Source organism: Phocoena phocoena, chromosome 15 (assembly GCF_963924675.1).
Source record: "Phocoena phocoena chromosome 15, mPhoPho1.1, whole genome shotgun sequence".
Taxonomy (NCBI): Eukaryota; Metazoa; Chordata; class Mammalia; order Artiodactyla; family Phocoenidae; genus Phocoena; species Phocoena phocoena.
Genome location: NC_089233.1, coordinates 19,868,064 through 19,895,156, shown reverse-complemented (window position 1 = coordinate 19,895,156; position 27,093 = coordinate 19,868,064). Strand labels below are relative to the sequence as shown.

The following is a 27,093-nucleotide window of genomic DNA, read 5'->3' as shown; positions in this document are numbered from 1 at the left end:
TACTGGGAGGATATTTCTTTGTTAGATTAAGTACAGCGGAGACCTGGTGACTTTATTATGGGTTGTAAAACTACCGACTGAGGCTGAAAAGGGAGCATAAACATTGTCATCGAAACCTGAAATTGTGAGGGTCTCAGATGTTAAGATGAAGAAAATGACAGTGATAACAGTGCTTGTTTTGATATCATTATTATGAATTTCTTGGCCACTTATCTGGCCATATTAAACACTTCACACATAGCATCTGATTAAATCCTCACAACAACCTATTAAGCAAGTGCTTCCATGTAATGGAAGAGGAAATGGAAGCACAGAGGGGTTAAGCGCTCTGTCCAAGGTCACTCAGCCAGTGTGTGAGGAAGCGAGGATTCAGAGTCTGACTCCGTTAGAGGCATACCGGGATGCCCGGGGCAAAGGACATGTAGTTCTGCTTCTGTCATCTCGCCAGTCCTGCACATGCCAAATGCTTAGGATCACAGCATCCCTGATGAATTGTTTCTCTCTGGACACTTCCTGGTGTTCAGATACAGGGTCCTTTTAGAGGCAGCCAGTTCCACACTGCGGTCCTTCTAATTGTTGCCAACATGTATACCGATATCAAATCAGCCTCCCCAGAATTGCCATCACTGGGTCCTGTGCTGTCAACCAGAGCCTCTTTCTCTGTAGCACATCCTTATACTCCTGAATCCTGCGATTTCCAGGCTAAACACGCCCCTCCTCCACCTGCAAGCATGTCCCGTGTGACATCACCTCCGGGTGCCTGATGTCCTCCAGGTAATCAACATCCATCTTAAAATACAGACACAGGATTGAGCACAATATTCCGAATAGTGTCTGACCCTCAGTGAATGCAGTGGGTCCAACGAACCATCTCTTGCTTGTTCTGCATCTGGACAACTTGGACGAGTCGTTTCCCCTCTCTGCTCTTCTGCTGCATCGTCTGTAGTACAGAGATGATAACAGTGTCTGCATCAGGGGAGACTCATAATGCATAAAGCACTCAGTACGTGCCCGGTACGCAGGAGGCCCTCTGGGATAGTTGATGATTTTTGTTAGCGGCGTGTCACACGTTGGTCGTTGTGTTGGGTGCAGCGCCTTTGAGGGGCAGAACATTGCTGAGTCCTGCTGCTGCTAGTCCCTAAGATAACGTCCATGTGTACACTTGGGGTCCATGTGTACACCTGCGTGTCATAGGCAGTATCATCACTTTCGTTATATAAAAAACGATCAAAAAGCAATCTGGGGGCTTCCCTGGTGGCGCAGTGGTTGAGAGTCCGCCTGCCGATGCAGGGGACACAGGTTCGTGCCCCGGTCCGGGAAGATCCCACATGCCGCGGAGCGGCTGGGCCCGTGAGCCACGGCCGCTGAGCCTGCGCGTCCGGAGCCTGTGCTCCGCAACGGGAGAGGCCACCGCAGTGAGAGGCCCGCGTACCACAAAAAAAAAAAAAAAAAAAAAAAAAAAAGCAATCTGGAAGAGAAGAGTGGATTCTCCATTCGGGAAACTGGGAACTTGAAGGTGGCACACACAACCCACTTGGGTTTTGTCGGGCTCTTCATGAGGTCTCAAAATGTGGACCAGTCTCTCTTCACTTGGCCGGAGGAAAGATGCAAATGCCCCCATCCCCACCGGCATTGAGCCACTGACATTTGAGGTTCATTCTTTACGTGTAGAGCAGTGGTTTTTTCAAAGTGTGGTCCCCAGACCAGCAGTATCACCTGGGAACTTTAGGAATGAAATTCTCAGGCCCTGCCCCAGACCTCCTGAATCAGAAACCCTGGGGGGGTGGGGCTCTCTAGGTGAATCTGATAAACACTCCAGGCTGGGGATCACTGCTGTGGAGTTCATGGTCAAAAGCTCAGGCAGGGAAGCTAGACAGAGGCCAAAGGAATGTGGCAAGGAGAGAAATCTCCTTAAGAGGAAGACACTGGTTCTCACACAGTCTGAGTGAGGGGTGGTACCTTCCAGGAACAGGTAGCTACAGAGGGCAGGCAGGTAATGTCAGTGAGGGAGGTGGGAGTAGTGGGGAGAGGGGCAGACAGGGGAGCTGGTGGCTCTCAAGGGCTCAGTGGGTGTTCATCTCCAGCGGACCAGTTGGAGGATCCTGTGGCTCATTACTAATTATTGTATTCTTTTCATATTATCCATGATAATAACAGCTACCTTCTCCTGAGAACCTTCTATGAGCCGGGCACTGGGCTAGCCAGATTGGTCCTGTGGGGATGCAGGCTCTGCATTGCTCCATCCTCATTGGGATTTTCATATGAAATCTCACTATTTTTATAAATATGTCAGCAACAAGTTTTAAAAATTAAACACAAATCAGGTCAAATAAAACACACCCACGAACCGTATGTGGCTCAGTTTATAACCTCTAGAATAGTGATCACTCAAAGTCAGGTTGAAGTTTAGCCGGTTAGTACTGGTTACTGACAACCAGAGCCCATTTTGACTGGTTAAATACTTTGAAATATTTCACCTGGCTCAGAGGAGGTGCTCAGGAAAAATTAGCTGTTCTTATCATTGATAATACAAAAAGATTACAATAGTTAGTGATGATCTACAGGATCCTTCAACTGTTCTATATTGGATATGGTTTCCAGCCAGCCAATGTCTTGAAATGCCTCATGTGGCTTTAACGATGACTTTCAAAGTACAGTGACTGGACTGGGCTATAGACTTCAAGATGTTCTACAACCAGCTCTAAGGGGAAGAGGCACTGCCCTTGATTTTCTTAGGGTGAATTAGAAATAAACATAATAAGGAACACACCACCCACTCATCTGATTCAATCTGGGCACACGCCTTTCACACAGCAGTTGCCAGCCTTAGAGCCCCTCCCCCCACCGCCACCCCCCCCCCCCCACTCCAGGGATTTCACATTTCCCCTTCCCCACACCTTCTGAAAGGCCCGCGGTGGGTGTGTGCAGAGTTCCATGTGCCTCGCGGGATATTAAAAGGCATGCATGTATCTGTCAGTGTTCCTGATTCATGCATGCTATTAAATAGAGAGCAGCAAGAGAAAGAAAAAACATGGGGCAATAACAGAGGATTATATTCAAACATCAGTGAAGGGTGCTATTATTGGAGGTTCATTAAAATAATTTTAAATGGATTTTTAAAGTCGTTCTCTTTTATTGTGGCAAGAGCTCTTCGCAGAGTAGCATTGGAAACTACTGAAACACATTAGCGTCAGGTATTGTTTCGGGTACAAGAGTAATTTTTTTAACGTGCATCTGATCGTGTCACTCTCTTGCTTAAAGACCCCCGATGGCTCTCTGCCAGCCCCGGCATAATGTCTGTTGTTCCTTAGCATATATGGCTCTTAGAGTCTCCCCAGGTCCAGTCTCTGCTGCCTCCCCAGACTCCTTACTTCAAGAACTGGCATTTCTGAGTGTCGTTCAGTTCCTCTAACATGCAGTGCCTTCCCTTCCCTTCCTGGCTTTCCCCACGTGGAGCCAGCTACCTGGAAACCCCAAAGCCTTCCCGTGCTCCCTGCATCCCCTCCTCCTGGTGCCTCCCTCCTTTCTCCTCATCAAATCGGTAGACCGTCACCCACGCAGGGAGGCTCTTGTCGATTCCTGAGTAGGGATCATCTGCTAGTGTCCCATCAACAAACTCATCACACTTTGTCGTAATTACTTTTTCAGTGTAAGGTCTGTCTTTTTGGCGAGACTAAAAGATTGCGACTGTCTTTTTCAGGGCTGGATCCCAGTGCTTAGCATAAGGTTGAGCACATGACATGTGCTTAATCATTTTTACTGAATAAATGAGTGATTAAATGAAAGGCTGTCAAATAGGAGCTGCAGTGCACTGTACTGAGGAACATACCGGATTCTTTAGGGATACATATTAGAGCACAGGGTGTTTTTCTTATGTACAGCAGTGTGTCTCAAATAAATTGGTTGTTGTGTAAGCTACCCTATTTAAAAAGGGCTGTAATTTGGGTGCTGAGTTGTATCTGTCGTGGCATCGTTTGGTTGTGTGATGATGGATCTGATGATGCAATGCATGAATGTTGGACTTTGGGTGGAGGGGGCTGTGACTTCCGCAGTCTGTCGTTGCCCAGCCAATGCTACAGGTGCCATGATGCAGCCTAGCGGAGCCTCTTAAACTTTAATGTGTATACGGAGTCTCTTGGGCATCTGATTAAACTGTGGATTCTGATTCAGCCAGTCTGGGGTAGGGCCTGAGATGCTGCATTTCTAACATGATCCCAGGTAAGAGGATGCTGCTGGACCACGGTGTAGCAGGGGCTACACCGGCCAGTGAGTTGACTGGTGGATCCTGTTGTAGTCAGTGTGCAGTGTGGCATGGTGAGGGCTATGCTGAAGGGGTGTATATGTTTTAGTACAGAATGTGCTTGGAATGCGGCTTGGGACGCGTGGCAGGGTGCTACAGGTCAGTGTGCGGCGGATGGGAGGTGCTGGTTTGCGGCTGAAGGGCGGAGTATGTGACTGGGCGTGTGGTGGAGTGGTGGGTTGAGAAGCAGCGCGTTCTGGTTCCGTCCTCTAGTGGGGACGTTATGGGTCATCCATTCAGCAGGTGTTTATTGATGTTAGGTGCTGTTCTAGGCCCTGGAGACACAGCAATAAAAGTAAAAATCTCTGTATATTCTAGAGGGAGTGGGCAAATAATGAACCTAGAAATCCGTGACTATGTCAGATAAGCATTATGGAAGGTTGGGGATTGGGAGAGCAGGGTCACAGAGACGTCAGTTTTAAATAGGGTCGTTGGAAAGCCTCACGGAGAAAGTGACATTTCAGCAAAGATGGGAAGAAGGTGAGGGAAGGAGGGAGCCATGTGTATATCTGGGGGAGAGAGTGGTTTGGGTGGTAGTAATAGGTGCAAAGGCCCTGGGGCAGGAGCTGGCCTGGCACGTTCAGGGAAGAGCAGAGAGTCCAGGTGGCTGACCTGAGCTGGCAAGGGAGAGAGTAAAAGGAGATGAGATCAGAGAGGCCACGAGAAGGGCAGATGGTACAGGCCATTGAGGATCTGCGGCTTTTACTCCAGCTAAGGTGGGCAGAGAAGTATCTTGATCTGACTGTTATGGGGGGAGGGGTGAAATCAGGAGATGGGTTATGAGACTCTTGCGCTAATCCAGGTGGGAGGTGCTGTCTGGTGATCAGCTTGGAATGTGGTGGTGCTGTCGTGGAGGGTGTGTTGAGGCCACACCGTGGGTGAGCATGTCTTACGGGAGAATTTGTGGTATGTGGTGCTATAATGTCGCAGTGCACTGTAGGCTAGCATAAGGTGTTTAAATCAAAACGCCTGATCGAGATTTCAGTGGCGTTCGTATATCATTATGAATTGCCTCGGTGAAGTCCAGTGGTGTCCATGACACCTGACGCAGGGCTCGCCCTGAAAATGAGGTAGGGACACAGACCTTGGGCTCAAGGCTCCAGTTGCCCCGTGGAGGCAGCCCTTGGATCAACTCACCCAACGGGCAGCATAGATGCAGCAAATTGAAGAGTGAGAGAAAAGCAACAAGGTGACAAGGATGCCCTGTTTCATTACAGTGTACGGAGCCTGCAGTACTAGGGTGTGTGTACAGAGACCTGCCCACTAGTAAGCGTGGCTCTATTCTTGTCCTAAGACATGATCATCTGATTGTCATTTCACCCTGGGCAGGGGTTGAGTGCAGTTGGACGGGACATAGTCATTAAGAAACATCTCTTTCCCTACATCCTTTCATCGAGGGCGGCCATCTGACACTGTCCAGACATGATCAGCGTGCTCACCCCTCCTTCCTTCCCTTCCAGCCTTGGTGTCAGGCTCACAGACTCCAGCCCCACCCATATGATAGGCTGATGCCAGTCATTTCTGCTCTGGTTACCTATTCTCTGTTCTCATCACTTTACATAAAGTCCCGTCGAATTTTGAGGCATCTGCACATCTGAAAAGTCTTGGAATCTTGCAAACCAAAAAAAACAGAGCCCCTTCTCCCCACTCTACTTTATTCAGCCTCTCATTTAATATCCTTTCCAAAATACTGCATAGGTTACTGGATCACATACCATTACTTGCATCCTCTGGGAGTCTAAATGCCGAACTGCTCACAGGACTTGGTTTCTTGGTAATTCTGTCATCTGAAGGCATTGTTTATGTAGCTGAGGTCAAAAGCTTCAAGTACTGCTTTAATGAGCTGCAATTCTGTTCATGTGACATTCTCCTCCAAACCCAATTGCCCTTTACACTGTATGAGTAAGTGTCTCTGTGTGTGTGTCTGAACGTGTGTTTGATGTGCTGACATTTCTGAATTGAAGCCACAAAGCATAACCTTTGTATGTTTGCTATTAAAACTCAAAATTCAAGGCTTAAGAAAGGGAGCTAACTTTTACTTAATATGATTTATTTAAGAATAGAATCTAGCTCCTCCAAAGTACCAAATGCTCAAGAGGATAATATTTTTTTGAATACTGAGATTTAAAATAATTCTCATAAAACCTGTGCCGTTCACATACACTGGAAAAAATATTGAGCTCTTGTCTGTGCCAGGCACTGTTTTAAGTGCCTTCCAGGCATTACCTCATTTAATTCTCACGACCCTATGAGGTAAGTGCCATTGTCACTGTGTTGCAGATGAGGGCATGAAACTTGGAAAGGTTAGGACATTTGCTCAAGGTCCAGCAGCTTGGAGGTGGCCAAGCCAGGACTTGAACCATGGATTTTATCTGCTCAGTATCTCGGAAAGATGTTTAGAAGCACCTGGAGCCCCTTTTAATAAGGTCTGTGAGAGCACTGATGGGAGCGGACCATGATAACACCATCTAATGGTGTCTGTTACATAATAGAAAAAGACTAAGTATTCTTACAGTTCAAATGAATTACAATTTATTTTAAAATATTGCAACAAACATGTAGCGTATTCACACCTTTTACAGTTCACTGGCAGGATTTTTAAAAGATGCAAATCTCGCTTGTTCCTTAAGGCTTTGATTTCGAGGCTGGCAAAGACAGCAGACACTGAATAACCCCTGGAAGCAGGGCATGGCAGCATCTGAAATGAGGCACTCAAGGCAGGCTCGTCAAGAAGTAGATGTTTTCCCACCCGGTTCTGTTTGTTCTCGTGGTTATCCAGAGAGTGTGGAGTTTGCAGAGATCGTAATCAAAATATTAGGCTACATGCGTACACTGACTAACAAATAGCCCAGGGTTGTTTAGGACATGTAACCTGGAGTTTGTTTATCTGTTTATCTCCCTTTCCATCCATCCGTGGAGAGCCTACTGAAACTGTGGATTCAGCCAGGCTCCCTTTGAAAGATGGTTCAAATTGACAGGTTCCTGGGCCAAGTGAGTTTCCTAAATCATTTGCCAGGTGCGTGACTTTGAGCTGTCCCTTGGCAGAGGGGCCAATGGTTTGATTGAAGTGGTAGGCGGGAAGGTCACATGCTGAGAGAGAGCATGAATCTGTTAGGATATGTCTGGCCATAACCACTGAAATGTGACAGAGGTCAAGAATTGAAAGATACCTTAGAAGTGGAATTCAACCCCTCCGTTCTATAGATGAGGAAGCAGAGGCCCAGAGATTTCCCCAAGTGACTTACACAGGGAATATGACAGAACCAGGACAAGAAAACTCACCCTCCATTTAATGCATGAAGGACTTTATTAATAACACTATTTACAGCAGTAACAATAAAATGGGTCAGGCATGTTCTATGAAATTATTCAATTTTACTAGAAAGCAGAGCACTCTATCTAATTTATTGATCTCATGTCATCTGCACAACCACGCCAGGAAATAGATGGATTATTACCTCCCCCGTACAGGTGAGGAAACAGGCTCAGAGAGGTTAAGTGACTTGCCCGTGGTCACACAGCCAATTTAATCTGAAGTCCTATTTCTTTACCTCCGAAGCCCATACTCTTGCCTCCATGATGTTTCTTCTCTCATCTCCCGAACTCGGCTGCACAGATGTGGGATTTGAACTGCTCTTGGCCCAGTCCCGTGTTTAAATACTTTCCTGGGGGATGGGCTCCATTGAATGGATGTCCATGAAGTTTAGTTCCTTAGATTCTGCCGTCAACCCTGCCCAGGTTGTAATTCTTATCACAGTGCCCCAGAAAGCTGTTGACCAAAGGTTGGGAGAACTTCAGGAGATGAACACATGGATCCAGGGAGACTGGGTCAAGCAGAAGGAATGTGGACAGAGTCAACAGAGCCAGGATTCAAACACCAGCCTTGGGACTTCCCTGGCGGTCCAGTGGTTAGGACTCGGCGCTTTCACTGCTGTGGCTCGAGTTTAATCCCTGGTCAGGGAACTAAGATCCCACAAACCATATGGCACGGCAAAAAACAAAACAAAACAGAAACCCCCCCCCAAAAACACCAGACTTGCTATTCAGCAGCTGAGTAAAGATGAGCCTCCACAATCGCAGGCTCTCCAATCTCAGTCGGGCTCTTAAGCCTTCCCGGGCAAGTCCCCAAACCTTCTGTTTTCTGAAGGTCCCCTTACTAAAGTTCCAGTCCCCTTGGTCTCAACTGATAGCCCCATCTCCTAAGTCGGGGGGAAATTGAGGCCCATGGGTGGGTGGCTTTCCTGCTCCTGTATAGTCATCTTGACCTCTTTCCCTCTGTGTGTCAGCAAACAGGTGCCTCCCCCGGCCCCCCGTGAAGACTTTCCCCTTCTGCTCTGAACCCCTGTTCTCCCATGTCCTTTGTGCGTCTGCTCTGGCCAGCCTGTGCCTACAGGTTCTCTATATATTAATCAAAGCTCCTATGGTTACAAATAGGAACCCAATTCAAACTGACGTAATGACTAAATTTTTTTCAAGGATTTAGCTGTGGCTGGATCCAGGGTCTCAACAGTATCAAAAGCCATCCACTTCTCTGTCTCCCTGGGATGGCTTTCCTGTCTGTCGATTTCATTCTTCATTCCCTGAAGGCTTTCTTGGGCACATAGCTACTCCAGACTTACTACGTCCCATTATTTTCGCAATTTCTGCCGAAAAAAAGAGCTTCCTTTTCCTAAACTTCCCAGCAGCCTGGAACTCAATCTTGTCGGAGGGTATTGGGTCATATGGTCATCTCTAAAGCAATCACTGGGCCTGGGGGTTGGGGGGGTGGAATGTTCTGATCGGCCAGGCCTGGGTCACCTGCCAAGTGACTGGGTCTGCCCCTATCTAAAGTGGACATCTTGCAGAGGGGAAGGAGTGGGTCCTCCGAGAAAAATAAAGCCACTGTGCCTGCAAGCCCAGCAGATATCCACTCTGACTCCATTCTGATTCATTCTCCTCACACAGAAACATGCTAAGTCTCTCATCTTAAAAATCCCTTGCCTCAAACCTGGATCCCTCCATCCTACCGCTAGGGCTCCTGCCCTATCTTCTCATACAGACAAACTTTGGAAGGAGTTCTTGCTGTCTCCACTTCATTACCTTCCATTCTTTCTACAGTTCGGTGCAATCTGGCTTCTGCCGCCACCATTCTATTGAAATTTCTCTCCTTGAGTCAGCAATGACCCCAAATTGTCTCCTCTCGTGGACTTATCTTTCTTGACCTCATCAAATTGGGCACTTTGATCTTCCTTCCTTAAGAAAAAATCTGAAAAAGTAAAAACTTCCAGCAGCATCAAAAGCTATGCAGTGAAATTAAGTACCTCCCCAGAGACCCCTAACTAGGCTTCGTGGCTCTCCTTCCCAGAGCCACTCACTGCGACCGGCTTCCTTGGGTGACCTTCTGGAGACGCTGTATGCAGCACAGAAGTCCTCCACATCACACACAGGGATGTTAGTGCTCGTGTTCGATCCCCATGCCTGGCTCTACTCCTGCCTTCCATCTTGGAGATTGTTTTTTATTTTTTTTTAACTTTTAGATTGGAGCATAGTTGATTAACAATGCTGTGTTAGTTTCAGGTGTACAGCAAAGTGATTCATTTATACATATACATGTATCTATTCTTTTTCAAATTCTTCTCCCACTTAGGTTGTTACATAACATTGAGCAGAGTTCCCTGTACTCTACAGTAGGTTCTCATTGGTTATCCATTTTAAATATAGCAGTGTGTACATGTCTATCCCAAACTCCCTAACTATCCCTCCCTGCCCCCTGCCCAGCTGGTAACCATAAGTTCCTTCTCTAAGTCTGTGAGTCTGTTTCTGTTTTGTAAATAAGCTCATTTGTATCATTGTTTTTAGATTCCGCATAACTGATATCATTGGTTTTTTTTTTTTAACATCTTTATTGGAGTATAATTGCTTTACAATGGTGTGTTGGCTTCTGCTTTATAACAAAGTGAATCAGCTATACGTATACATATGTTCCCATATCTCTTCCCTCTTGCATTTCCCTCCCTCCCACCCTCCCTATCCTACCCCTCTAGGTGGTCACAAAGCACCGAGCTGATCTCCCTGTGCTATGCGGCTGCTTCCCACTAGCTATCTATTTCATGTTTGGTAGTGTATATATGTCCATGCCACTCTCTCACTTTGTCACAGCTTACCCTTCCCCCTCCCCATATCCTCAAGTCCATTCTCCAGTAGGTCTGTGTCTTTGTTCCCATCTTACCCCTAGGTTCTTCATGACCTTTTTTTTTTTTTCTTAGATTCCATATATATGTGTTAGCATACGGTATTTGTTTTTCTCTTTCTGACTTACTTCACTCTGTATGGCAGACTCTAGTTCCATCCACCTCACTACAAATATCTCAATTTCGTTTCTTTTTATGGCTGAGTAATATTCCATTGTATATATGTGCCACATCTTCTTTATCCATTCATCCGATGATGGACACTTAGGTTGCTTCCATGTCCTGGCTCTTGTACATAGAGCTGCAATGAACAGTTAGGTACATGACTCTTCTTGAATTATGGTTTTCTCAGCACGTCTAAATCTACTTCATTCTTTCAGTAGCTTCCTAGTTTCCTATATGTGCGAGTTTATCTGTAGGATAAGCTCAGAGTCTCTCGCTCCTCTTCAGGCCCCTCTTCTCCCTTGTTCTCAGGGCACTGAGCTGACTGATTTTCCTCCTGTTTCCATAACCACTCCCGGCAGAGATACTGCATGAAGACTTCTGGTGACAGTTGAACTTGGAGGATCAAGACATGCCCATGACCCAGAGAGGGAAAGAACAAAAGTGTATTTTTTGTTTATTCACAAGTGCAGTTTCTTAAAAGCAATCACAAAGTGCCCTCCAATTAGGGTACGAAAAACAGCAGCTCACAAGTGGTGTGTGAAACCGCTCGAGACGTCTTTCCGAGGAAGTGATGCTTGGACGGGAGAGGGGAGGTGTCCCTTTTGTGCCTGGGCCCACGTTTTCCTCACTTTCTCTAACCAGGAGCCCCAGGGCCTGGCTTCACCTTGTGGCTTCCCACATATCTTGCCAGCCTTGGTGGGAAAGATTTTGTGTTTTAAGTGTCTGTAGCTTGTTAATGATAATATCCTCGTGATCTCAGAGAGACAGCAGTGAGCGGTCCTGAAGAGAAATCTTAGCTCCCTGCCCAGGAATCAGACCTGGGTAGCGTGGATGAAAACCGGAAATCCTAGCTGCTGGTCCGCCAGGGGCTAGAGGCTAGAAGCAAAGTTGCCCTGGCTCTTGCCCTGTTTGGAAAATGAATTTCTCAAAGAGGCAAACACTGTAAGAACAGGTACAAAGTTTATTATCAGAGACGCAGCATAACATGTGGGAGAGCACACAAAAAACAGCTTGTTTATTTAAGACAGAAGCAAGGCAGAGATAGATACACACCCTGAGAGAAAGGGCATGGGTGTCCTCCCTAATGAGGACAAGTGCAGTGAAGAGGTAGTTAAATCATTTATATAGGGCAGTTCTTCCGGGTCTTTGCTTACCTTTGGCCAATTATCTCATTTGTTTTCCACACCTGACCTGTCCTAGGGCCCTCCCCAGTATGTGTGCACATGTTTTTTGCCAAGATGGGTTCCAGCGCAGAGGCCTGTGGGAGGTTTGACAGCACCTATTATGGGTTGCGTCCTCTCCTTTTTTGACCCCCGAGAAGCCTTCCTGTGTATGTGCAGTTGGGCAGCTGGGGAGGTGATAGATGTGGTTGTCTTATCTCTTTACTCTGGCAGAGCTCAGCCCCTGCCACCAGCTTTGTCCTTGGAATGTCATGGGAAAACAAAGCCCCAGTTTACTCTGCTGGACAAACTCCAGCTGTCCAGCCCAGGGACCCATCTACCTTCTACCTCGTTAGGATAGGTTGGGGTGTGGCAGGGCCTGTAGGATCCCTCAGTTGCCAGGGTACAGCCACGCCCATCAGATTAGCTCATTGGACAGGACTGGGTAAGTCAGCACTCAACAGCAGCTACCAGCTACCATGTCAGAGATTTTATGTGCATTTTGTCAAATCAACCTCACCGCATCCTGCAAGATAGATCCATTTGACATAACAGAAAACCTGGCTTAGGGAATTTAGCTAACCTGCTTACAGATTATCTGTCTGGGGATGGATGGTGCTGAGATTGGTACCCAGGTCAGCTTTTTTTTGTGTGTGTGGTACGCGGACCTCTCACTGCTGTGGCCTCTCCGGTTGGCGCACGCAGGCTCAGCGGCCATGGCTCATGGGCCCAGCCGCTCCGCGGCATGTGGGATCCTCCCGGACCGGGGCACGAACCCTCGTCCCCTGCGTCGGCAGGCAGACTTTCAACCACTGCGCCACCAAGGAAGCCGCCCAAGTCAGCTTTCAAGTCCATGCCACATGATCGGATACAGTCTGTAAGGCAGTGAGATGTCGCTGTTGCCCCGTGGTCTTTGGAATCAAGCAAAGCAGGCTCCGAATCGTGGTTCTCCTCCTTTACCTTGTATGACCCTGACCAAATTGTTAACTTTTCACATTTTCTGCTAAGTGGAGATAATCCTTTTCCCGCCTATCTTACCAACTTGTGAGAATCAAAGCTATAAAATCATAAGCAAGTAAAAGGGTTAATTACTATTTGAGGGCAGTTTATTTGAAGCCAGCGACATAGGTTTAGGATGAATGGCGAAGAACAGATAAGAACAATATGATACTTTGTTGACATGGGGAAAAGTTTAGAGTATATTTCATGTCGTTTTTTAAAAAGCAGGCTAAAGAGTAAAGTGATGAGTATACATTTTTTAGAGTAAAAAGCATCCATCCGTCAATTCATCCAGCCATCCAGGACACAGACCAAAATGTTAACATAATAAAGGTACTGGGGTGGTGGAATTACAAAGGGTCTTGTTGTTTCTTTTTCTTGGTGCTTGTGAACAAGTTATTTGTTTCTGCATAAACGGAACAGTTGTCAGATTTTGGATCAAATCCTAGTCAGTTACTTAAGCTCTAAATCTATTCCTCATTGTAGAGCAGACTTCATAGAACTGTTGGATTAAATGAGATCATGCTTGTAAAGCACTTATACAGTATTTGGCTAATAATAAGCACTTAATATATGCTACTATTCATCCCTTTGACAACACCGAGTGCCTACTCTGTACTGGGACCTGGAAATTCAGGGGTGGGCAAACCAGATGTGGCTTCAGCTCTCATAGAGCTTATAGTCTAGATGGGAATATAGACAATACAGATACGCAAAGAAATAAACATGTAATTGTAGATTGGGATATTCACGTATTTTATTTCCTGTGGAAGAAATGAACAGATTGCTCTGAGAGAGAATAACAGGAGGAGAAAGGGTGAATCTGCTTTACTTGGAGGTGATCCTCACCTTCTCTGAGGAGGTAGCATTTAACCTGAGATCTGGAAGAAAAGAAAACATTGCGTGTTGTTTTTAAATGAAGATCTTTTTAAAAATGAAACTTGCTATCAAGCGCAAAAGACCCCCTCTCTTGCCAGCTTCCTCCTTAATAGACACAGAGATCAAATATTCCTGATTGTAAGGGACCTTCATCATTAGGAAAGGAGGCTTTAATCTTTCCTTCTTTGCCAAAGCCCAGACCATGCAGAATATTGTCTGACTCTGCTCCAGAGAAACACCTTGGTCCACAGACAACTTTTAAAAATGATCAAATGCGTGTGCCTGACATGGCTGGCTGCTTCTGCCTGGGTGGGTCCCTCCTGCATTCTCCTGCTTCATAGAACCATAGGCATAAAAAGGATCCCAAATTTCCCTGAATTTGCACATTAAAAACAGAGAGAGAGGGAGACTCCCTTGTCTTTTAGTCAGACCATATCGCTTGGGTATCTTTTCATTGTGACCTAGTCTCGGTTCGTTGTGACCCAGTCTCTGGTGTCTTGATGGAGGCTGGGCAGGAATCTCCCCTGTGCCATTGGCCTCATGTTATCAAACTTGATTAAGCAGTGAGAAGTATGGGGTGGACCTTTATCCTCTTCTCCAGCATCTTGCTCTGTCCCTGACCTCTTTTCACCTCCATTTCTTCCCTGGGCTCTTCCTTTCCCTCCTCCAAAGAAGCAGTGTCTTTCTTTCTGGTCCCACTCAACTCAGATGTCTTCTCCTCGGAAAGTCTCCCTGGCCCTTCTCGCGTTCCTCACCTCTGTACTCAATGGCAGCACTTGTCACGTGGCCCCATGCCATGGCCTGTGTGTACACCTGTCTCCTTAGATAACCTAAATATTAACCTTTGTCATCATCCCCACATCCACACTAGGGCAGCCATTTGGGAGATCTTAGAGTTTTTAACTAAGATGAAGTACATTAAACAGCGCCAGGCAGATTTCGGCAATTTGGCTAAATATTCCCATTCCCTTTATTTCTATTTTCCCCCTTTCCTCCACTGTAATAGCTCCCTCATTTAAAAGAGCTTTTGTAGTTTTTGTCCTTATTATACACAAAAATAATACCACTTGACTATTATTTAAATTTTCAAAAACACAATAAGCATAAAAGATAGAAAAATCAAACAATCTGTAACTCTCCCAGTCTCTAGAAGCACATGTATAATGTGCTCGCAGGTAGTACATACACATTTATGTCTGTAATTTATAGAATGGGAACATATCATACACACTGTCATTAATTATATATAACTGTTATTTAATATTCTTCTACATCTTATTTTAATTTTTAAAAGCATTTTGCATGGCAATACATAAAACAGATGGATCATTATTTATTTAACTCTTTTCCCTGTTGGCCGAGTTGATTTAAAATTTTTTTTTTCCCTCTAACAATTCTTTGATGAACATCCTATATCTTGATGGGATAAACCCAGGGGTATAGATAGAGCAGGAGTCCAGGAAAAGCTCCTGGAGGAAGTGTCTGGAGACAGAGAAGGACGCGTAGACAATGATGGGGAACAGGGTGGGAGGCAAGTGTTCCCGGCAGAAGAGACAGCCTGTGCTAAGGCTTGGAGGTGAGAGTGCATGAGGGTTCTAGGAGCTGGGAGGATGTCAGGACAGCTGGTGGGTGTGTTGTGGTGGGAGGAGTTGGGCTGCGGGACCGTGGGCAGCGAAGAGGCTGTTGACCAGGTGACCAGGGCCGAGTCCTAAACAGCCTGTAAGCCATGCTGAGGAGTGTGGCTTCGGGCAGTGGGGCGCCATCGCAGACTAGAGCAGGGAAGTGACATATCCAGGTTGGCGTCTCTGAAAGATCCCTGTGGTTGCTGTGACCGAGCCAACTCCACATTAGACAGCCAGACTTGGAGGTGTTATTAGCACAATGAAGCAGAAATTAGAAAGAAGATTAGAAAAAGAAAAGAAGAGCTCACATGTAACGGCTCACAGATAAGCTTTTCAAACGGTCTTGTCTCTTAAATTCGGGGGCACAAGGAAACAAGTCACAATCCTCACTCCCCTCTCCAACCCGGGAAGAGGTTCCCTGTGATTTTAAATAACCTAGTTGGCTTTGGCCCCCATTCCTGTTCCAGGAGCCCCAGTGATGACAAGGGGGTTGGATTTTCTTCTCGCCACTGAGTGAGGCTGAAGCATCCACCCAAGACAGCCAGAGAAGCAGGTGTGGTCCACGCTGCGTTTGCAATTAGATCCCAGCCGCTGACCTGCCCATTCTCCAAGGACACAGCGGGCGCAGAGCTGATCAGGGCCGTGCCTCCCAAGGGCTGACGTCTCCATTTAGGGAGCGCTCCTGAAGCTAATGGGCAGTGACAGCTCCATTTGAAAAACACGGAAACACTTAGGGAGGTTGTGATCTGCCAGCCTCGTAAGCTGCTTATTAGCAAGGAAATCACGCTCCCGCTGTATTGTGCCCCCTTGGTTAACCCCTGTTCCTGCATCTCCTCTCTGCTATCTCACTTAAAGATTTCATTGTTCTCCAGGCAGTGGGGGGAGTGATGGGAGAGGAGGCTGCGGAGCTTCCAGAAGCTGTTTCTCTGTCTCCCATCACAGCCCCTGGGGAGGCCCCGGCAGAGCAACAGCCTTCTGTTGTGGATAGGAAATGGATGGTTTTTAAAGAAAAATGGCCCCTGAAGACTCTCTGTGTCTCAGCTAACAGGCTTCCTGCACTGGCTGGCTGAGGTCCCAACACCCAGAAACACCCGCCGGGCTGCCTCGTAACACGCCTTCCCACTCCTCCATCCCTGCCACAAATACCTCTTTGTTTTTTCCAGCTCCATCCCTTCTGCTCCACCCTCTTTTCCACAGCCCCATCCACCATCTCTCTCCTCTGGATGATCGCAACCATCTTCTACCCTCCCCGCCGCCTCTGCCATCAGTCTAGCGCTGCTTCCTTTTCAGTCCCCACACCGCGGCAAGGGGACTCCCTCCTTGACCCTTGACTCCTCCACTGGACTCTCCAATTTATCATGAATGAAACCAAGTGCTCCATGTCTTCCAACAAACATGCTTTACCCCTCGTGTTCCCCACTCACCAAGTCACTCAGACCACAAGTCCTCTCATACCCCATGTCCGATCCATCAGCAAATCATGTCAACTCTAAATTCAAAGTAGACCCCCCACAAACAAACACATCTTGCCATCTCCCCCACTGTCATCTTCCTCCAGGCCACCATCATCTCTTGCCTGGATTATGCAACAGCCTCCTGACTGGTCTCACTTTTTCCACCTTTTCCCCTTGTCCACCCATCGGTCTATTTTGGACACGGCCCCAATGATGCTGCTTAAATATAAGTCAGAATTGTCCCCAGGGCACAAAAGAGGAAACTGAGACTTGAAGGGACTTGGCCGGAGTTGCACAACTAGCGGTCAGTGATGGCAGGATTCGAACCCATGTCTGCAGGTGCGTGGGCTTCCTTCTCTCCCAATAGGAAGGGGGCAGGAGCTGAGGCTCTCTGAGAACTCGGTCTCCTGCACACATATCCAATACCTCTGCTTCCCTTGATCGTAAGCTCGAAAGAGGAGCTTGTACTGCTTGGCTTTTCAGCTTATCTTCCCTCTTCCAAGGACTGAAGTTCGGCGGCAGCCCTGCATTTTCTCATCAGTCTCCTCCCAATTACCAAATGCCATGGCCCATTTTCGGTAACTTTTCCTGCTTGACCTCTTGGAGATATTTCAGCTGTATCCGTGCCCTCTCCTTGGATTCCTCTCCGTCCTCAGCTTGTCTGCTGCAGCTCTCTCCTGATTCCCTTCTTACCGCTTTGTTAGGGGCAATATTCCCTTTGGCAAATGACAATCAGATACCTACCTCACAGGGTGGTTATGTGAATTAAAAAGCTAATGCATGCAACACACTTAGCAAATGTCAGTTGTCTAGAAAGTGCTCAGTGGTTTTAATTACTATTGTTATTATCTTTTTTTCTACCCTCCATAGTCTGTCCTTTAAAAAAACTTTTTCAAGACCTCTCTCCTGAGCTCCAGAACCCATACTTCTGACTCCCCCAGATCATCTCCAAGAATCTCAGTGGCCCCTCAAAGTCATCATGTCCAAAACGGAAATAGTCATCTTTCTGAATTCTCCCGCATTCTTTGTCTTGTTGACTGATAGAAGCATATTCTCTGTCATTCAAACCAGAGACCTCATGATCCCCATCCTTGGCTTCTCCCCCCTGCCCCTCACCCCTACCCCACTCCATGCGGTCAGTCACCAGCTAGCGACCATTCTTGCAACATGGCGCCGGGAGATTGGCTCTGACATCAGACAGACGTGGCTCACGCGGCAGCTCTCCTGTTCGTTAGCAGCGGGACACTGAACAAATTACATCACCTCCTTGGCCTCAGTCTCCTTATCTGTACAATAGGGATGACAGTAATACCCACTGCATAGCATCATTGGGAGGGTGAAATAAGATAATACAAGGAAAGAGCATTCCAGGGTGCCCGGAACATAGCACATGCATGATAAATATTAACTGTCATAATTATTATTATTACTACTGCTGCTACCATGCTGTTAGGCTGTGGTTGCTGAAACACTTAGAGATTTCATGTAATGGGTTTGCTGGTGAAGAACAAAGAAGGCCAGATTCACTGACTCATCGCTTCTCGTTAGATGAGAACTGGCGTGTGCACTCACGCATGAGTGTACACATGTACATACACACACATGTGTTATCACTCTGCCTCAGACCGGGACCTTGTCATAGACAAGGACAGCAGGATGAGTGAGAAATGGGGATGGTTTTCCCTCCAGAGCCGGATTGCCTCACCAAAGCACTGGGTTGGGTTTCCTCCCACACCCTTTGTTCCCACCTGGAGGGAGAATGGCTGAGTTTACCTCCTGGCACCTTGTAATTAAGGGTCGGTGACTTATCACGCCTGGTGGTCGCCCGGCCATCGCAGGCACCAAATCCAGGTCTTGATCTCTTTCTCCATTGACTGGAGTTTGTAACAAACTCCTGTATCTGTGGAGCTGGAAAACATCTCCAGAGATGACTGAGAGCCAGAGAACAGTGCTTTGAGGGACCTGCTGCTTAGTCCTGGGCTCTCCAAGGTGATGTATAAATGTGTCATTACTTTGCATCTTGTGCCCAAGAAATATCTCAGGCACCTTAATCACATCTTCAAAATGAGCTTGGCTGACTCCTTGGGGTGGGGTTGGGAGAACATGCCACATGCCACCAGCCCCACCATCCCATGCCTTTGCCATCCAGCTCCTGACTGCCCAGAAGGATACCAGAGGCAGCTCACGAGCTACAGGAACTGAAGGTGGGGAGCCCAGCGTCATGTGCCAATCAACGGTTGTGAAAATTTTGCATTTTATGTTGCTTTCATTTCTGATCATCAAAACAACCTCTCTGAGGTAGTGGAAGGGAAGGGTTTGGAGGAAACCTCACCCAGTTTTATTTTGTTCTGTTTTGTTTTGGTTGTTTTTTTTTTTTTTTTTCCACCCACCACAAATTCTTCTCTTCCCCTCTCATAGTGTGGGCGAAATGCTGAAAACTTCGACCGATTTTTCACCCGCCATCCACCAGTCCTAACACCTCCTGACCAGGAAGTCATCAGGAATATTGACCAATCAGAATTCGAAGGATTTTCCTTTGTTAACTCTGAATTTTTAAAACCTGAAGTCAAGAGCTAAGTAGATGTGTAGATTTCCGTCCTTCATTTCATTCAAGCTCAACGGCTATTGTGGTGACATTTTTTTTTTTTAATTGCAAAGTTGCATCCATGTTTTATTTGCTGATGAAACTAGAGTGACCATGTTTCAGGACCCAAATGTCCTCAGGTAGTTTGGAGCATCTCTGTGAGATGGGATTATGCAGATGGCATGTTGAAAATGTGGCTGCATAATTAGCACATTATCAAAGTCCTTTTAGCACTTATTTTCCCCAGCACGTCAGCGAAGTAGATCCAGTGGGGACAGAACATGCCTGCTTTCTTTCCTTTTTTCCTGCACTGCCATTTTCACACATTTTCCAATCCCAACCATCCAATCTAGATTTTTCCTGCCAAACGAGTGGATAATCAGATGCTAGCAGTACTCTTCCACTTCTGGACTTGGAGCTTGGCTTGTATCCATGTAGGTGGTTGCTTTGACTTAGAGGGAGTTTCCTCCATTCTGCCTGGTTTGGAGGCACTGGGAGCTTTGAAAAGAACATGCTAAAAATAAAATTTTATTTGTTATTTTTTAAAACTCAAAGTTCAGAAGATTATCTAAGCCCTTTTAAAATTCTAAGAGTGTGCCTTGAGACAGTTTCAATCTAAGGGCACCTCAAGGAGTCATAAGGCAACCAGCTTGGGTGCTACCTCAACGCTGTAAGCTCTGATTCCCTGTGTCCCCAATCACCTTCATCCCCAAACTACTTGAAAAGGACATTTGGACCCACTCCCTGAAAAGACATGGTCACTTTAGCAAGGTCCTGAAGGGCCATGGTTTTACATTACATTTCAAAGTTTATTTGCTTTGGGGTTTTATTTCCGTTGTTGTCCAAATGCAAAAAAAAAAAAAAAAAATTACTCTTGTTACACATGCTTTGAAATACGTGTCCAAATGTTATTAACCACAATGACCTGCTTTGATTTACCAAGAAGACGGCTCTGGAGCCTGGCAGACCCGTGCCTGCGTGGATGGGATTTGTCTAGGTTTGTTGTTGGCTTCGGAAAGCTAATTAAGTGCTCTGAGAAAGACCATTTCGTGAAAGCATAGACAGTTGTATTCCTCACTTTGATGTTGTTTTGCAAGATGTTTGTGGAAATGTTCGTACCTGGATGTCTGTTATGTGCCATTTTTCTTCTAGCATCGAGATACAATAAAAAAAAAAAAAAAAAGCAAGAAAGAAGAAATACTATTTCAAGGAAAATGGCTCTCTTTGAAAAACATGGACCCAAACTACAAAATGGGGCCTCCTGAGGCTTCACGACAGAAAAAAACTAAACCCAGAACTTAACCTTGGCCCCAGTGTTTAGCCGGTCAGAGAGGCTGGGACTGTGGACCATTCAGGGACTCCTGGGGGCCTGTGATGGGGTGAGGTGAGCTGGCGAGGGGGGCCTCCAGCAATATCGGAGCTCAAGGCCCACATTCCCACCAGAGGCAAGTTTAGGGTCCAGCTAGGAGCCGGGCTGGGGCTCTTGATTTTCTTGTCAGAATTGCTACTCCTCCCAGCTCACACTCAACCTTTCTAGCAAGTAGGTTTATGAGCCCCCAGAAGCCCAAGGAAACCCCCTGGGTGGAAGAAATCCCATTTCCATCTGAGCAGACGAGGACAGCAGGTGGTCCCCCATCCCTGCCTCCTGTCCCCTGCTGTCCTCAGGCAGCCCTAAAGACAACTCTTGTCACAAGTCCAGTGATTTCTGGAAGTGCCAGGGCTTCTAAGAGACCATCAAGGGAACTTGAAAAACTTGACAAATGTCCCTGAAGTGAGACTTCTCATCTTTAAAAAAAACATGATTTGATCTCCACTTCGGCAAAGCCCCCTGCGGTTCACTGCTTTCTGCCCGCTCTCGTCTCCCTGCTGTGGGCTTTGGGACCAGCCCTGCTGCCGCCGTGGTGGTAGCAATCTGGACGTCAGGGGAAGCATACACGAAGTCCTGGCTGACAAGCTCAGGTGGCGAGAGAAGGAGGGAAATCGGGGCACAACCTCATTTTATTGTTGGGAAACCAGCATCTGGAGGGAGGAAGTGACTTGCCCAATGTCAGCCAGCTGGGATGCATACCCAGTTTCCTGATTCTCGGTGCGGGCCTCTTTCTGCTCTGTGACTACCATCTCTGAGCTGTGCCCACCAACAGACAAGTTATTTGAGGTCCTTCACCTGGCTGTTGGGTCACCAGTCCTTTCCTTGGATATGCTCTCAGGAAGATTAAAAATGATGGAGAAACATTGGCCCATCAATAAAAGATTACAGACAACTTTAGAGAACAATGTAGGATGGATGGATGGATCGATAGAACTAGATAGATAGATAGAGATAAATAGAATATACTCTGTGTGTGTGTATGTATATATGCACACACACACACACACACACACACACTGCACTCTACATTTTCCAGATTGCTGCCATTATTTTTCAAAAGTTTAATAGTTTGCAGAACTATTTAGGTTTAATATTGCAGAACTTGAGCCAAAGTCTCTGTTCCCCTAACACACCGAGCTGAGGGTTGGTCAGGGAAGCCTTCTGTGAAAGAGAGGGATCATTAGTCAGAATTCCTGCAGTTGCCTTTTCTATCAACATTTCAAGTGCAGAGGAGACTGAGAAACAGAGCTCTCGACATGTGTAATCCCAGGGGAATCCTTTGCAAAGGTATCCAAGAAGGAAGATTTTGAATTTATTTTTGCGACCGTCCATGTATTCCACCTCCATTCATTCACCCAACCAGCATTTATTGAGCACTGACTCTGTGCCAGGCTCTATTGTGGGTGCCAGGAGCGTGGTGGGGAACCATGAAGATGCAGTCCAAGAAGGCAGTCATTAAACAAGTAATTAAAAGCATGATGTAATCTAGAGATAGCTAGTCTCCGGGTTAATCAGGGAAGGCTTCTTTTAAGAAAGAAGAAGTCATCAAAAGTCTATGGGGCTCTGCTTTCTCTCTGGGGATCACATTTGAGGCTACCGGAGGAGATGCAGCAGTGCTCTCTTGACCCAGATTTGTGGGACAATCATATAGTGCAATGGTGGGGAAAGAGAGGCAGGAGGGTAACTGGGGTGAGTTTCCCTCCAGAAGACCAAAGGCACAATCTCCATACTTGAACAGCTCACAGAATCACCAAGATTGGAGCAGAGACACCTGTATGGAGATGCTTGTATGGAGAGAGGGAACTGGTTTCAGAGCTCGGTTCCGAGTCCTGAATCTCACCTTTGGGGTTCATCACTCAGATTCCTGCAGGCATTACCTTTTCTGGCCCTCAGGGAGACACTGCCCCTGGCTTAACACCACCCGGTTCTTCTAGATGAGACAGGCTGATATTTTCCAAAAGAACTTAAATCAGAGGAGAAGTTTTTAAAAAGAGACTAAAAAGATAATCCAAAGGAACCAAAACACAGTCCAGGTCAGCCATGGCTAGTTGTCTACCAGGATCTTAGAATCCCTCTTTTCGTTTCTTGGACTTCTCACTAACCTGCTTCTCTTCTAAGAAAGCACAGGGCCATGGTCACAGTGACCTTCTTGGGGAATTAATAGGAAGCCAGTGGAATCAGTAACCCTCCTTGAAGGAGTGAAACTAATGTGGCTTCAGATACTATCAACCCAGAAAGGAATTGTCCCAACAGAGAGGCCCATTCTTTCCCAATTGCTAGGGTAGAATTCAGGGATATTTTCTATGAGGATCTGCCCATAATGGCCAGTCCTATTTACACCATGTGAACGATGGAAGCATGAGTCATCACCAGAACAACACGTGGGGAAGGGCCTTCAATATTGGGGCTGGTGGGAAGGGAACCTCTTCTGGATGCCCACAGGCAGGGAAGGCCATGGCGGGGGGACCTGAAAGGAGACAGCTGCCTGCTTCTAGCCCCAGATATACCCAGGGCCCACACCCAGCCCTGGAGCTCTCAGATCTCGAAGGAACTTAACACGGTTCTGTCCATATTGGGGCTCACAATGGACAGGGGCCCATGTGAGAGACCCGTAGGATCAATGGGAACAAATTCCATTGTTTTGCTATAGAGTATGATCTCTAGCCCCGGGGGCAACTGTAAGTTGGAGAAAGCAAAGAGGCTCATCTTTCATAAAGTCTTCATTCATTGACTCATTCATTCAACAAATAATTGTGGAAGGCCTGCCATGTGCCAAGTCTTGGCACTGGAAATATACAGACAAGGACCTTGCCCTCCTGGAAAGAGGCAATAAATAATAACGACAGTTCCTGACAGCAGCAAGTGCAATGAAGACAATTAAAAAGATGCTAAAGTATGACTTGTGGGGTCCAGAGAGGGATGCACAGGCAATATTAAAGGAGAAGATGGCGTGGAATTCAAGCTTTTCTCTGAACACAGCAAATAACACATTCAGTGCCTGGGACAACACGAGACAGGCTGACAGCAGGCAGGACCAGACAAAGCAGAATAGGTGGGGCATGGTAAGAGACGGTCCACTGTCCAGAAAACAGCTCCGCCGGCATCTTCAGCCCACTCCCCTCTGGCCACACTTACTGAAGTGCCTTCTTCATGTCCCCCTCACCCCTACACCCCTGCACATACACCAGAAGAGTAGTTGGGGCACTTCTTAGGGACATTTTACCTGTCTCAGGGGAGCAACCAAAATGAAGGCATTCTTGCGAGAAGTATTTTGCAAAGGGAAATGAATCCAGTAATGAGAAATCCTTGTCAGTCAGTACCCTTTAGGGGTTAAACCTAAAGCATGGATGGCCATTGACCAAATTCTAGCAAATCAGTCAATCCTCACCGACCCTCCCCTCTTTACAATCTGACACCACTCTGGCTTCAGCCAGGTAACCTGCCCGGTACCTGTGAAACCCATACGTTATCCTTGGTTGTCCTGCAATAAACCAGCCATCAAGCTTTCCCCCCAGTCAGAGAGGCTGAGATGAAGCAGAATTAGGTGCGATGTGGTTGGGTAAAAATCACTACCCCACTGTGCAATCTTGGGCAAGTCACTTTACTTTCCTGTGCCTCAGTTTTCTCATAGGTCAAAGCACCAGGAGCGAGGACCTCTACCTGCCCCTAGGTGGGTGGTAAGGATGGGAAGATCACAGGCTGATAGGGACCCTGAAGAGGTGAGAGCATCACCCAGATGTGAGCTCTTGTTATGAACCCACGCTCTGACATTCCCTGGTGAAACTTGCCCCAAACTGCAGTTAGTAAACTGGGATTGATGCCCACCCCCCCCCAAAAAAAAGAAAATGCCAGACTAACTAGGAGAATAGAATGTTTTAAAGCTGCCCTTCCAGACTAGGAGTTTGTTGACTAGATCCATTGCTGTAAACATCCTTGGAAGAAACTCTGGCTGTTGAAGACCCAAATTCAAGTCTGTGGGTGGATTTCTGAGCATCCCTTCAAAGCCTAGATCGCATCAGGGAATGTGGGGTGGATAGTGATCTGTTCCTTTCATTGAGCAGTGATCTGATGTCCCCATTTTGCCACTCTGCCTTCTGGGGAGCTGAGTGGTCATGTGGCTCTGCTCCTCTTTAAAGAAAGAAGCCTCCTAGCCACAGGGGGCGCTCTTGGATCATGTCCTCCTGGACTCTCTACTGCATGACTAATTCTATGACATCATACCTGGTCAGAGGAAGTTTCCAACTCAATTAATCTCAAAGCCAAGGAAAACAACACACACACACACACACACACACACACACACACACACACACACACACACCTCACTTTCTGGCAATCCTTAAAGAAAGTCAAGGTCTCATTTCCTTTCTTAGAAAATTTCCACCAAGTTTTCTCTCCTGAAGCCAACATACAATGTGAAAGCTAGGGGATAGTATTGCAATGCCGCTGCTAAACCCTGTCAGCACAGGGCTCCTCCTGACTCTGCCCATGAGACGTCATCAGCTTCCCGATAACTGGCACGTCTTGGTCACGTTTCCTTCTTCTTATGCTGTGTTAATGTGTTTGCTTTCCATTTGGCAGAGAGACAAGCGAGACGCCTCCAATTTCGACAAAGAGTTCACCAGACAGCCTGTGGAACTCACGCCTACTGATAAACTCTTCATCATGAACTTGGACCAAAATGAATTTGCTGGCTTCTCCTATACTAACCCAGAGTTTGTCATTAATGTGTAGGTGAATGCAAACTCCATCGTAAGCCTGGAGTATAAGACTTCAGGGCAAGTGTATGTATCTATTCTAGTCTTCCAGGATTCATGGTGCATATGCTGGCATTCCACACGTGGAGAGCTTGTCCTAGAGGGCTTTTCTTTGTATGTGTAGCTTGCTAGTTTGTTTTCTACATCTGAAAATGTTTAGTTTAGAGTAAGCGCTTTATCCAATTGTAGAGGTACAATTTTCCAAACTGCCAGAAACTCATCAAATGAACAGACGATATCAGAACTACTATGTCTGATACCAAAATGCTTCAGCATTTGTAATTTTTAAAGTCAGAAGCTAATGTTCATGGTAAAAGTTTTTACAGTTATTCTATGATATCCCCCTTGAATGCTAAGCATGACTGGTATTTTTAAATTGTGAGTAAGCTTTGCAGTTACTGTGAACTATTGTCTCTTGGAGGAAATTTTTTGTTTAAGAATTGATATGATTAAACTGAGTTAATATATGCAAACTCTTGTTTACATGTCTGCTTTTTTTTTTTTTTTCCGGTACACGGGCCTCTCACCGTTGAGGCCTCTCCTGCTGCGGAGCACAGGCTCTGGCCACGCAGGCTCAGCGGCCACAGCTCACGGGCCCAGCCGCTCCGCGGCATGTGGGATCTTCCCGGACCGGGGCACGAACCCGTGTCCCCTGCATCGGCAGGCAGACTCTCAACCACTGCGCCACCAGGGAAGCCCTACATGTCTGCTTTTAAATAGAGTCTGGCGCAGAGGTTACAAACTGGAGAGCCATAGGCTGATGCGTAAATGAACTTCGTTTCACTTGCACAGAATTTCATTTAATTGAAATCATTGTTAACATTAAAAAATGGAAGTTTTATGTAAATTTCTAGACTTTCAGATTCACTTTTTGAAAAATCAGAAGACTGGTAGCATTGGGCCTACATTTCCATGTGGAAATAATTCAACAGAACTGAAAAATGGCTATCTCCTTTAAAAGCAGTGCATCCTCTAATTTTACCACAGTCTCTACCACCCCCTATTGTACTATGCTCTCATCCACTTCTCTGGATTTTCTAGCCATTTGAGATTGAGACCTCTGCCATTTGCAAGTCACAGACTTAATGACCTTCATATTTTCCTGTGCCCGTAATCAGGGTATCTGCTCAGTCATCCATTTGAGTGGTTTGTGCGTATTAAATCCTCAGGCACAAAGTACAGGACATAATTTCATTGCTGCCATGGCAAAAGTCAGCAAGGAGACTGGAGTCAGGACAGAAAGAACCCTTCCGTGAGGATATCACTCATATTTGTAAAACTACTTACCTTTTACTATTTTCTCCTAACTTAGTATCTGCAACAGACAAAACAAAACAAACAGGGGTTTGCCCTTTTCTCAACAGCCATACTTGTCCAAGGAGGTCAGAAGAGGAAGGGAAAATAAGGGAGATCACTGTTAAAAGCTGTTGGCATGATAAGGAGCCCCATTCTCTCTGAGATCAGAGTGCCATGTTACTGAATCGCTGGGTGTGAGCCTGACACCTTCTCTGAATGAAATTATGCTTCTCTTTTCTTTTTGAAAGATGTAGTAGTCCAATCGGTAACGCATGGCTTTGTAGCTGCTAATGCCATAGGGTAGCAGAAAAGAGCAATTCTGTCACACCAAGTACATC

General features: G+C 46.5%; 1 protein-coding gene across 2 annotated transcripts in view; it reads left to right on the top strand.

Moving 5' to 3' along the window:
* The window catches only part of PRKCB (protein kinase C beta), a 313,357-nt gene extending 287,428 nt beyond the window's left edge, over positions 1 to 25,929 (top strand). The window contains exon 17 of one of the 2 annotated variants that reach the window (XM_065892367.1): positions 25,284 to 25,929. In XM_065892367.1, coding sequence (XP_065748439.1) covers positions 25,284 to 25,436 — 153 coding nt within the window. In that variant the 3' untranslated portion in view covers positions 25,437 to 25,929. Of the gene's footprint in view, positions 1 to 19,167; positions 20,184 to 25,283 lie in introns of those variants that run through there. The other variant, XM_065892365.1, reaches the window with a different exon arrangement.
* The last annotated feature ends 1,164 nt before the right edge of the window (positions 25,930 to 27,093 follow it).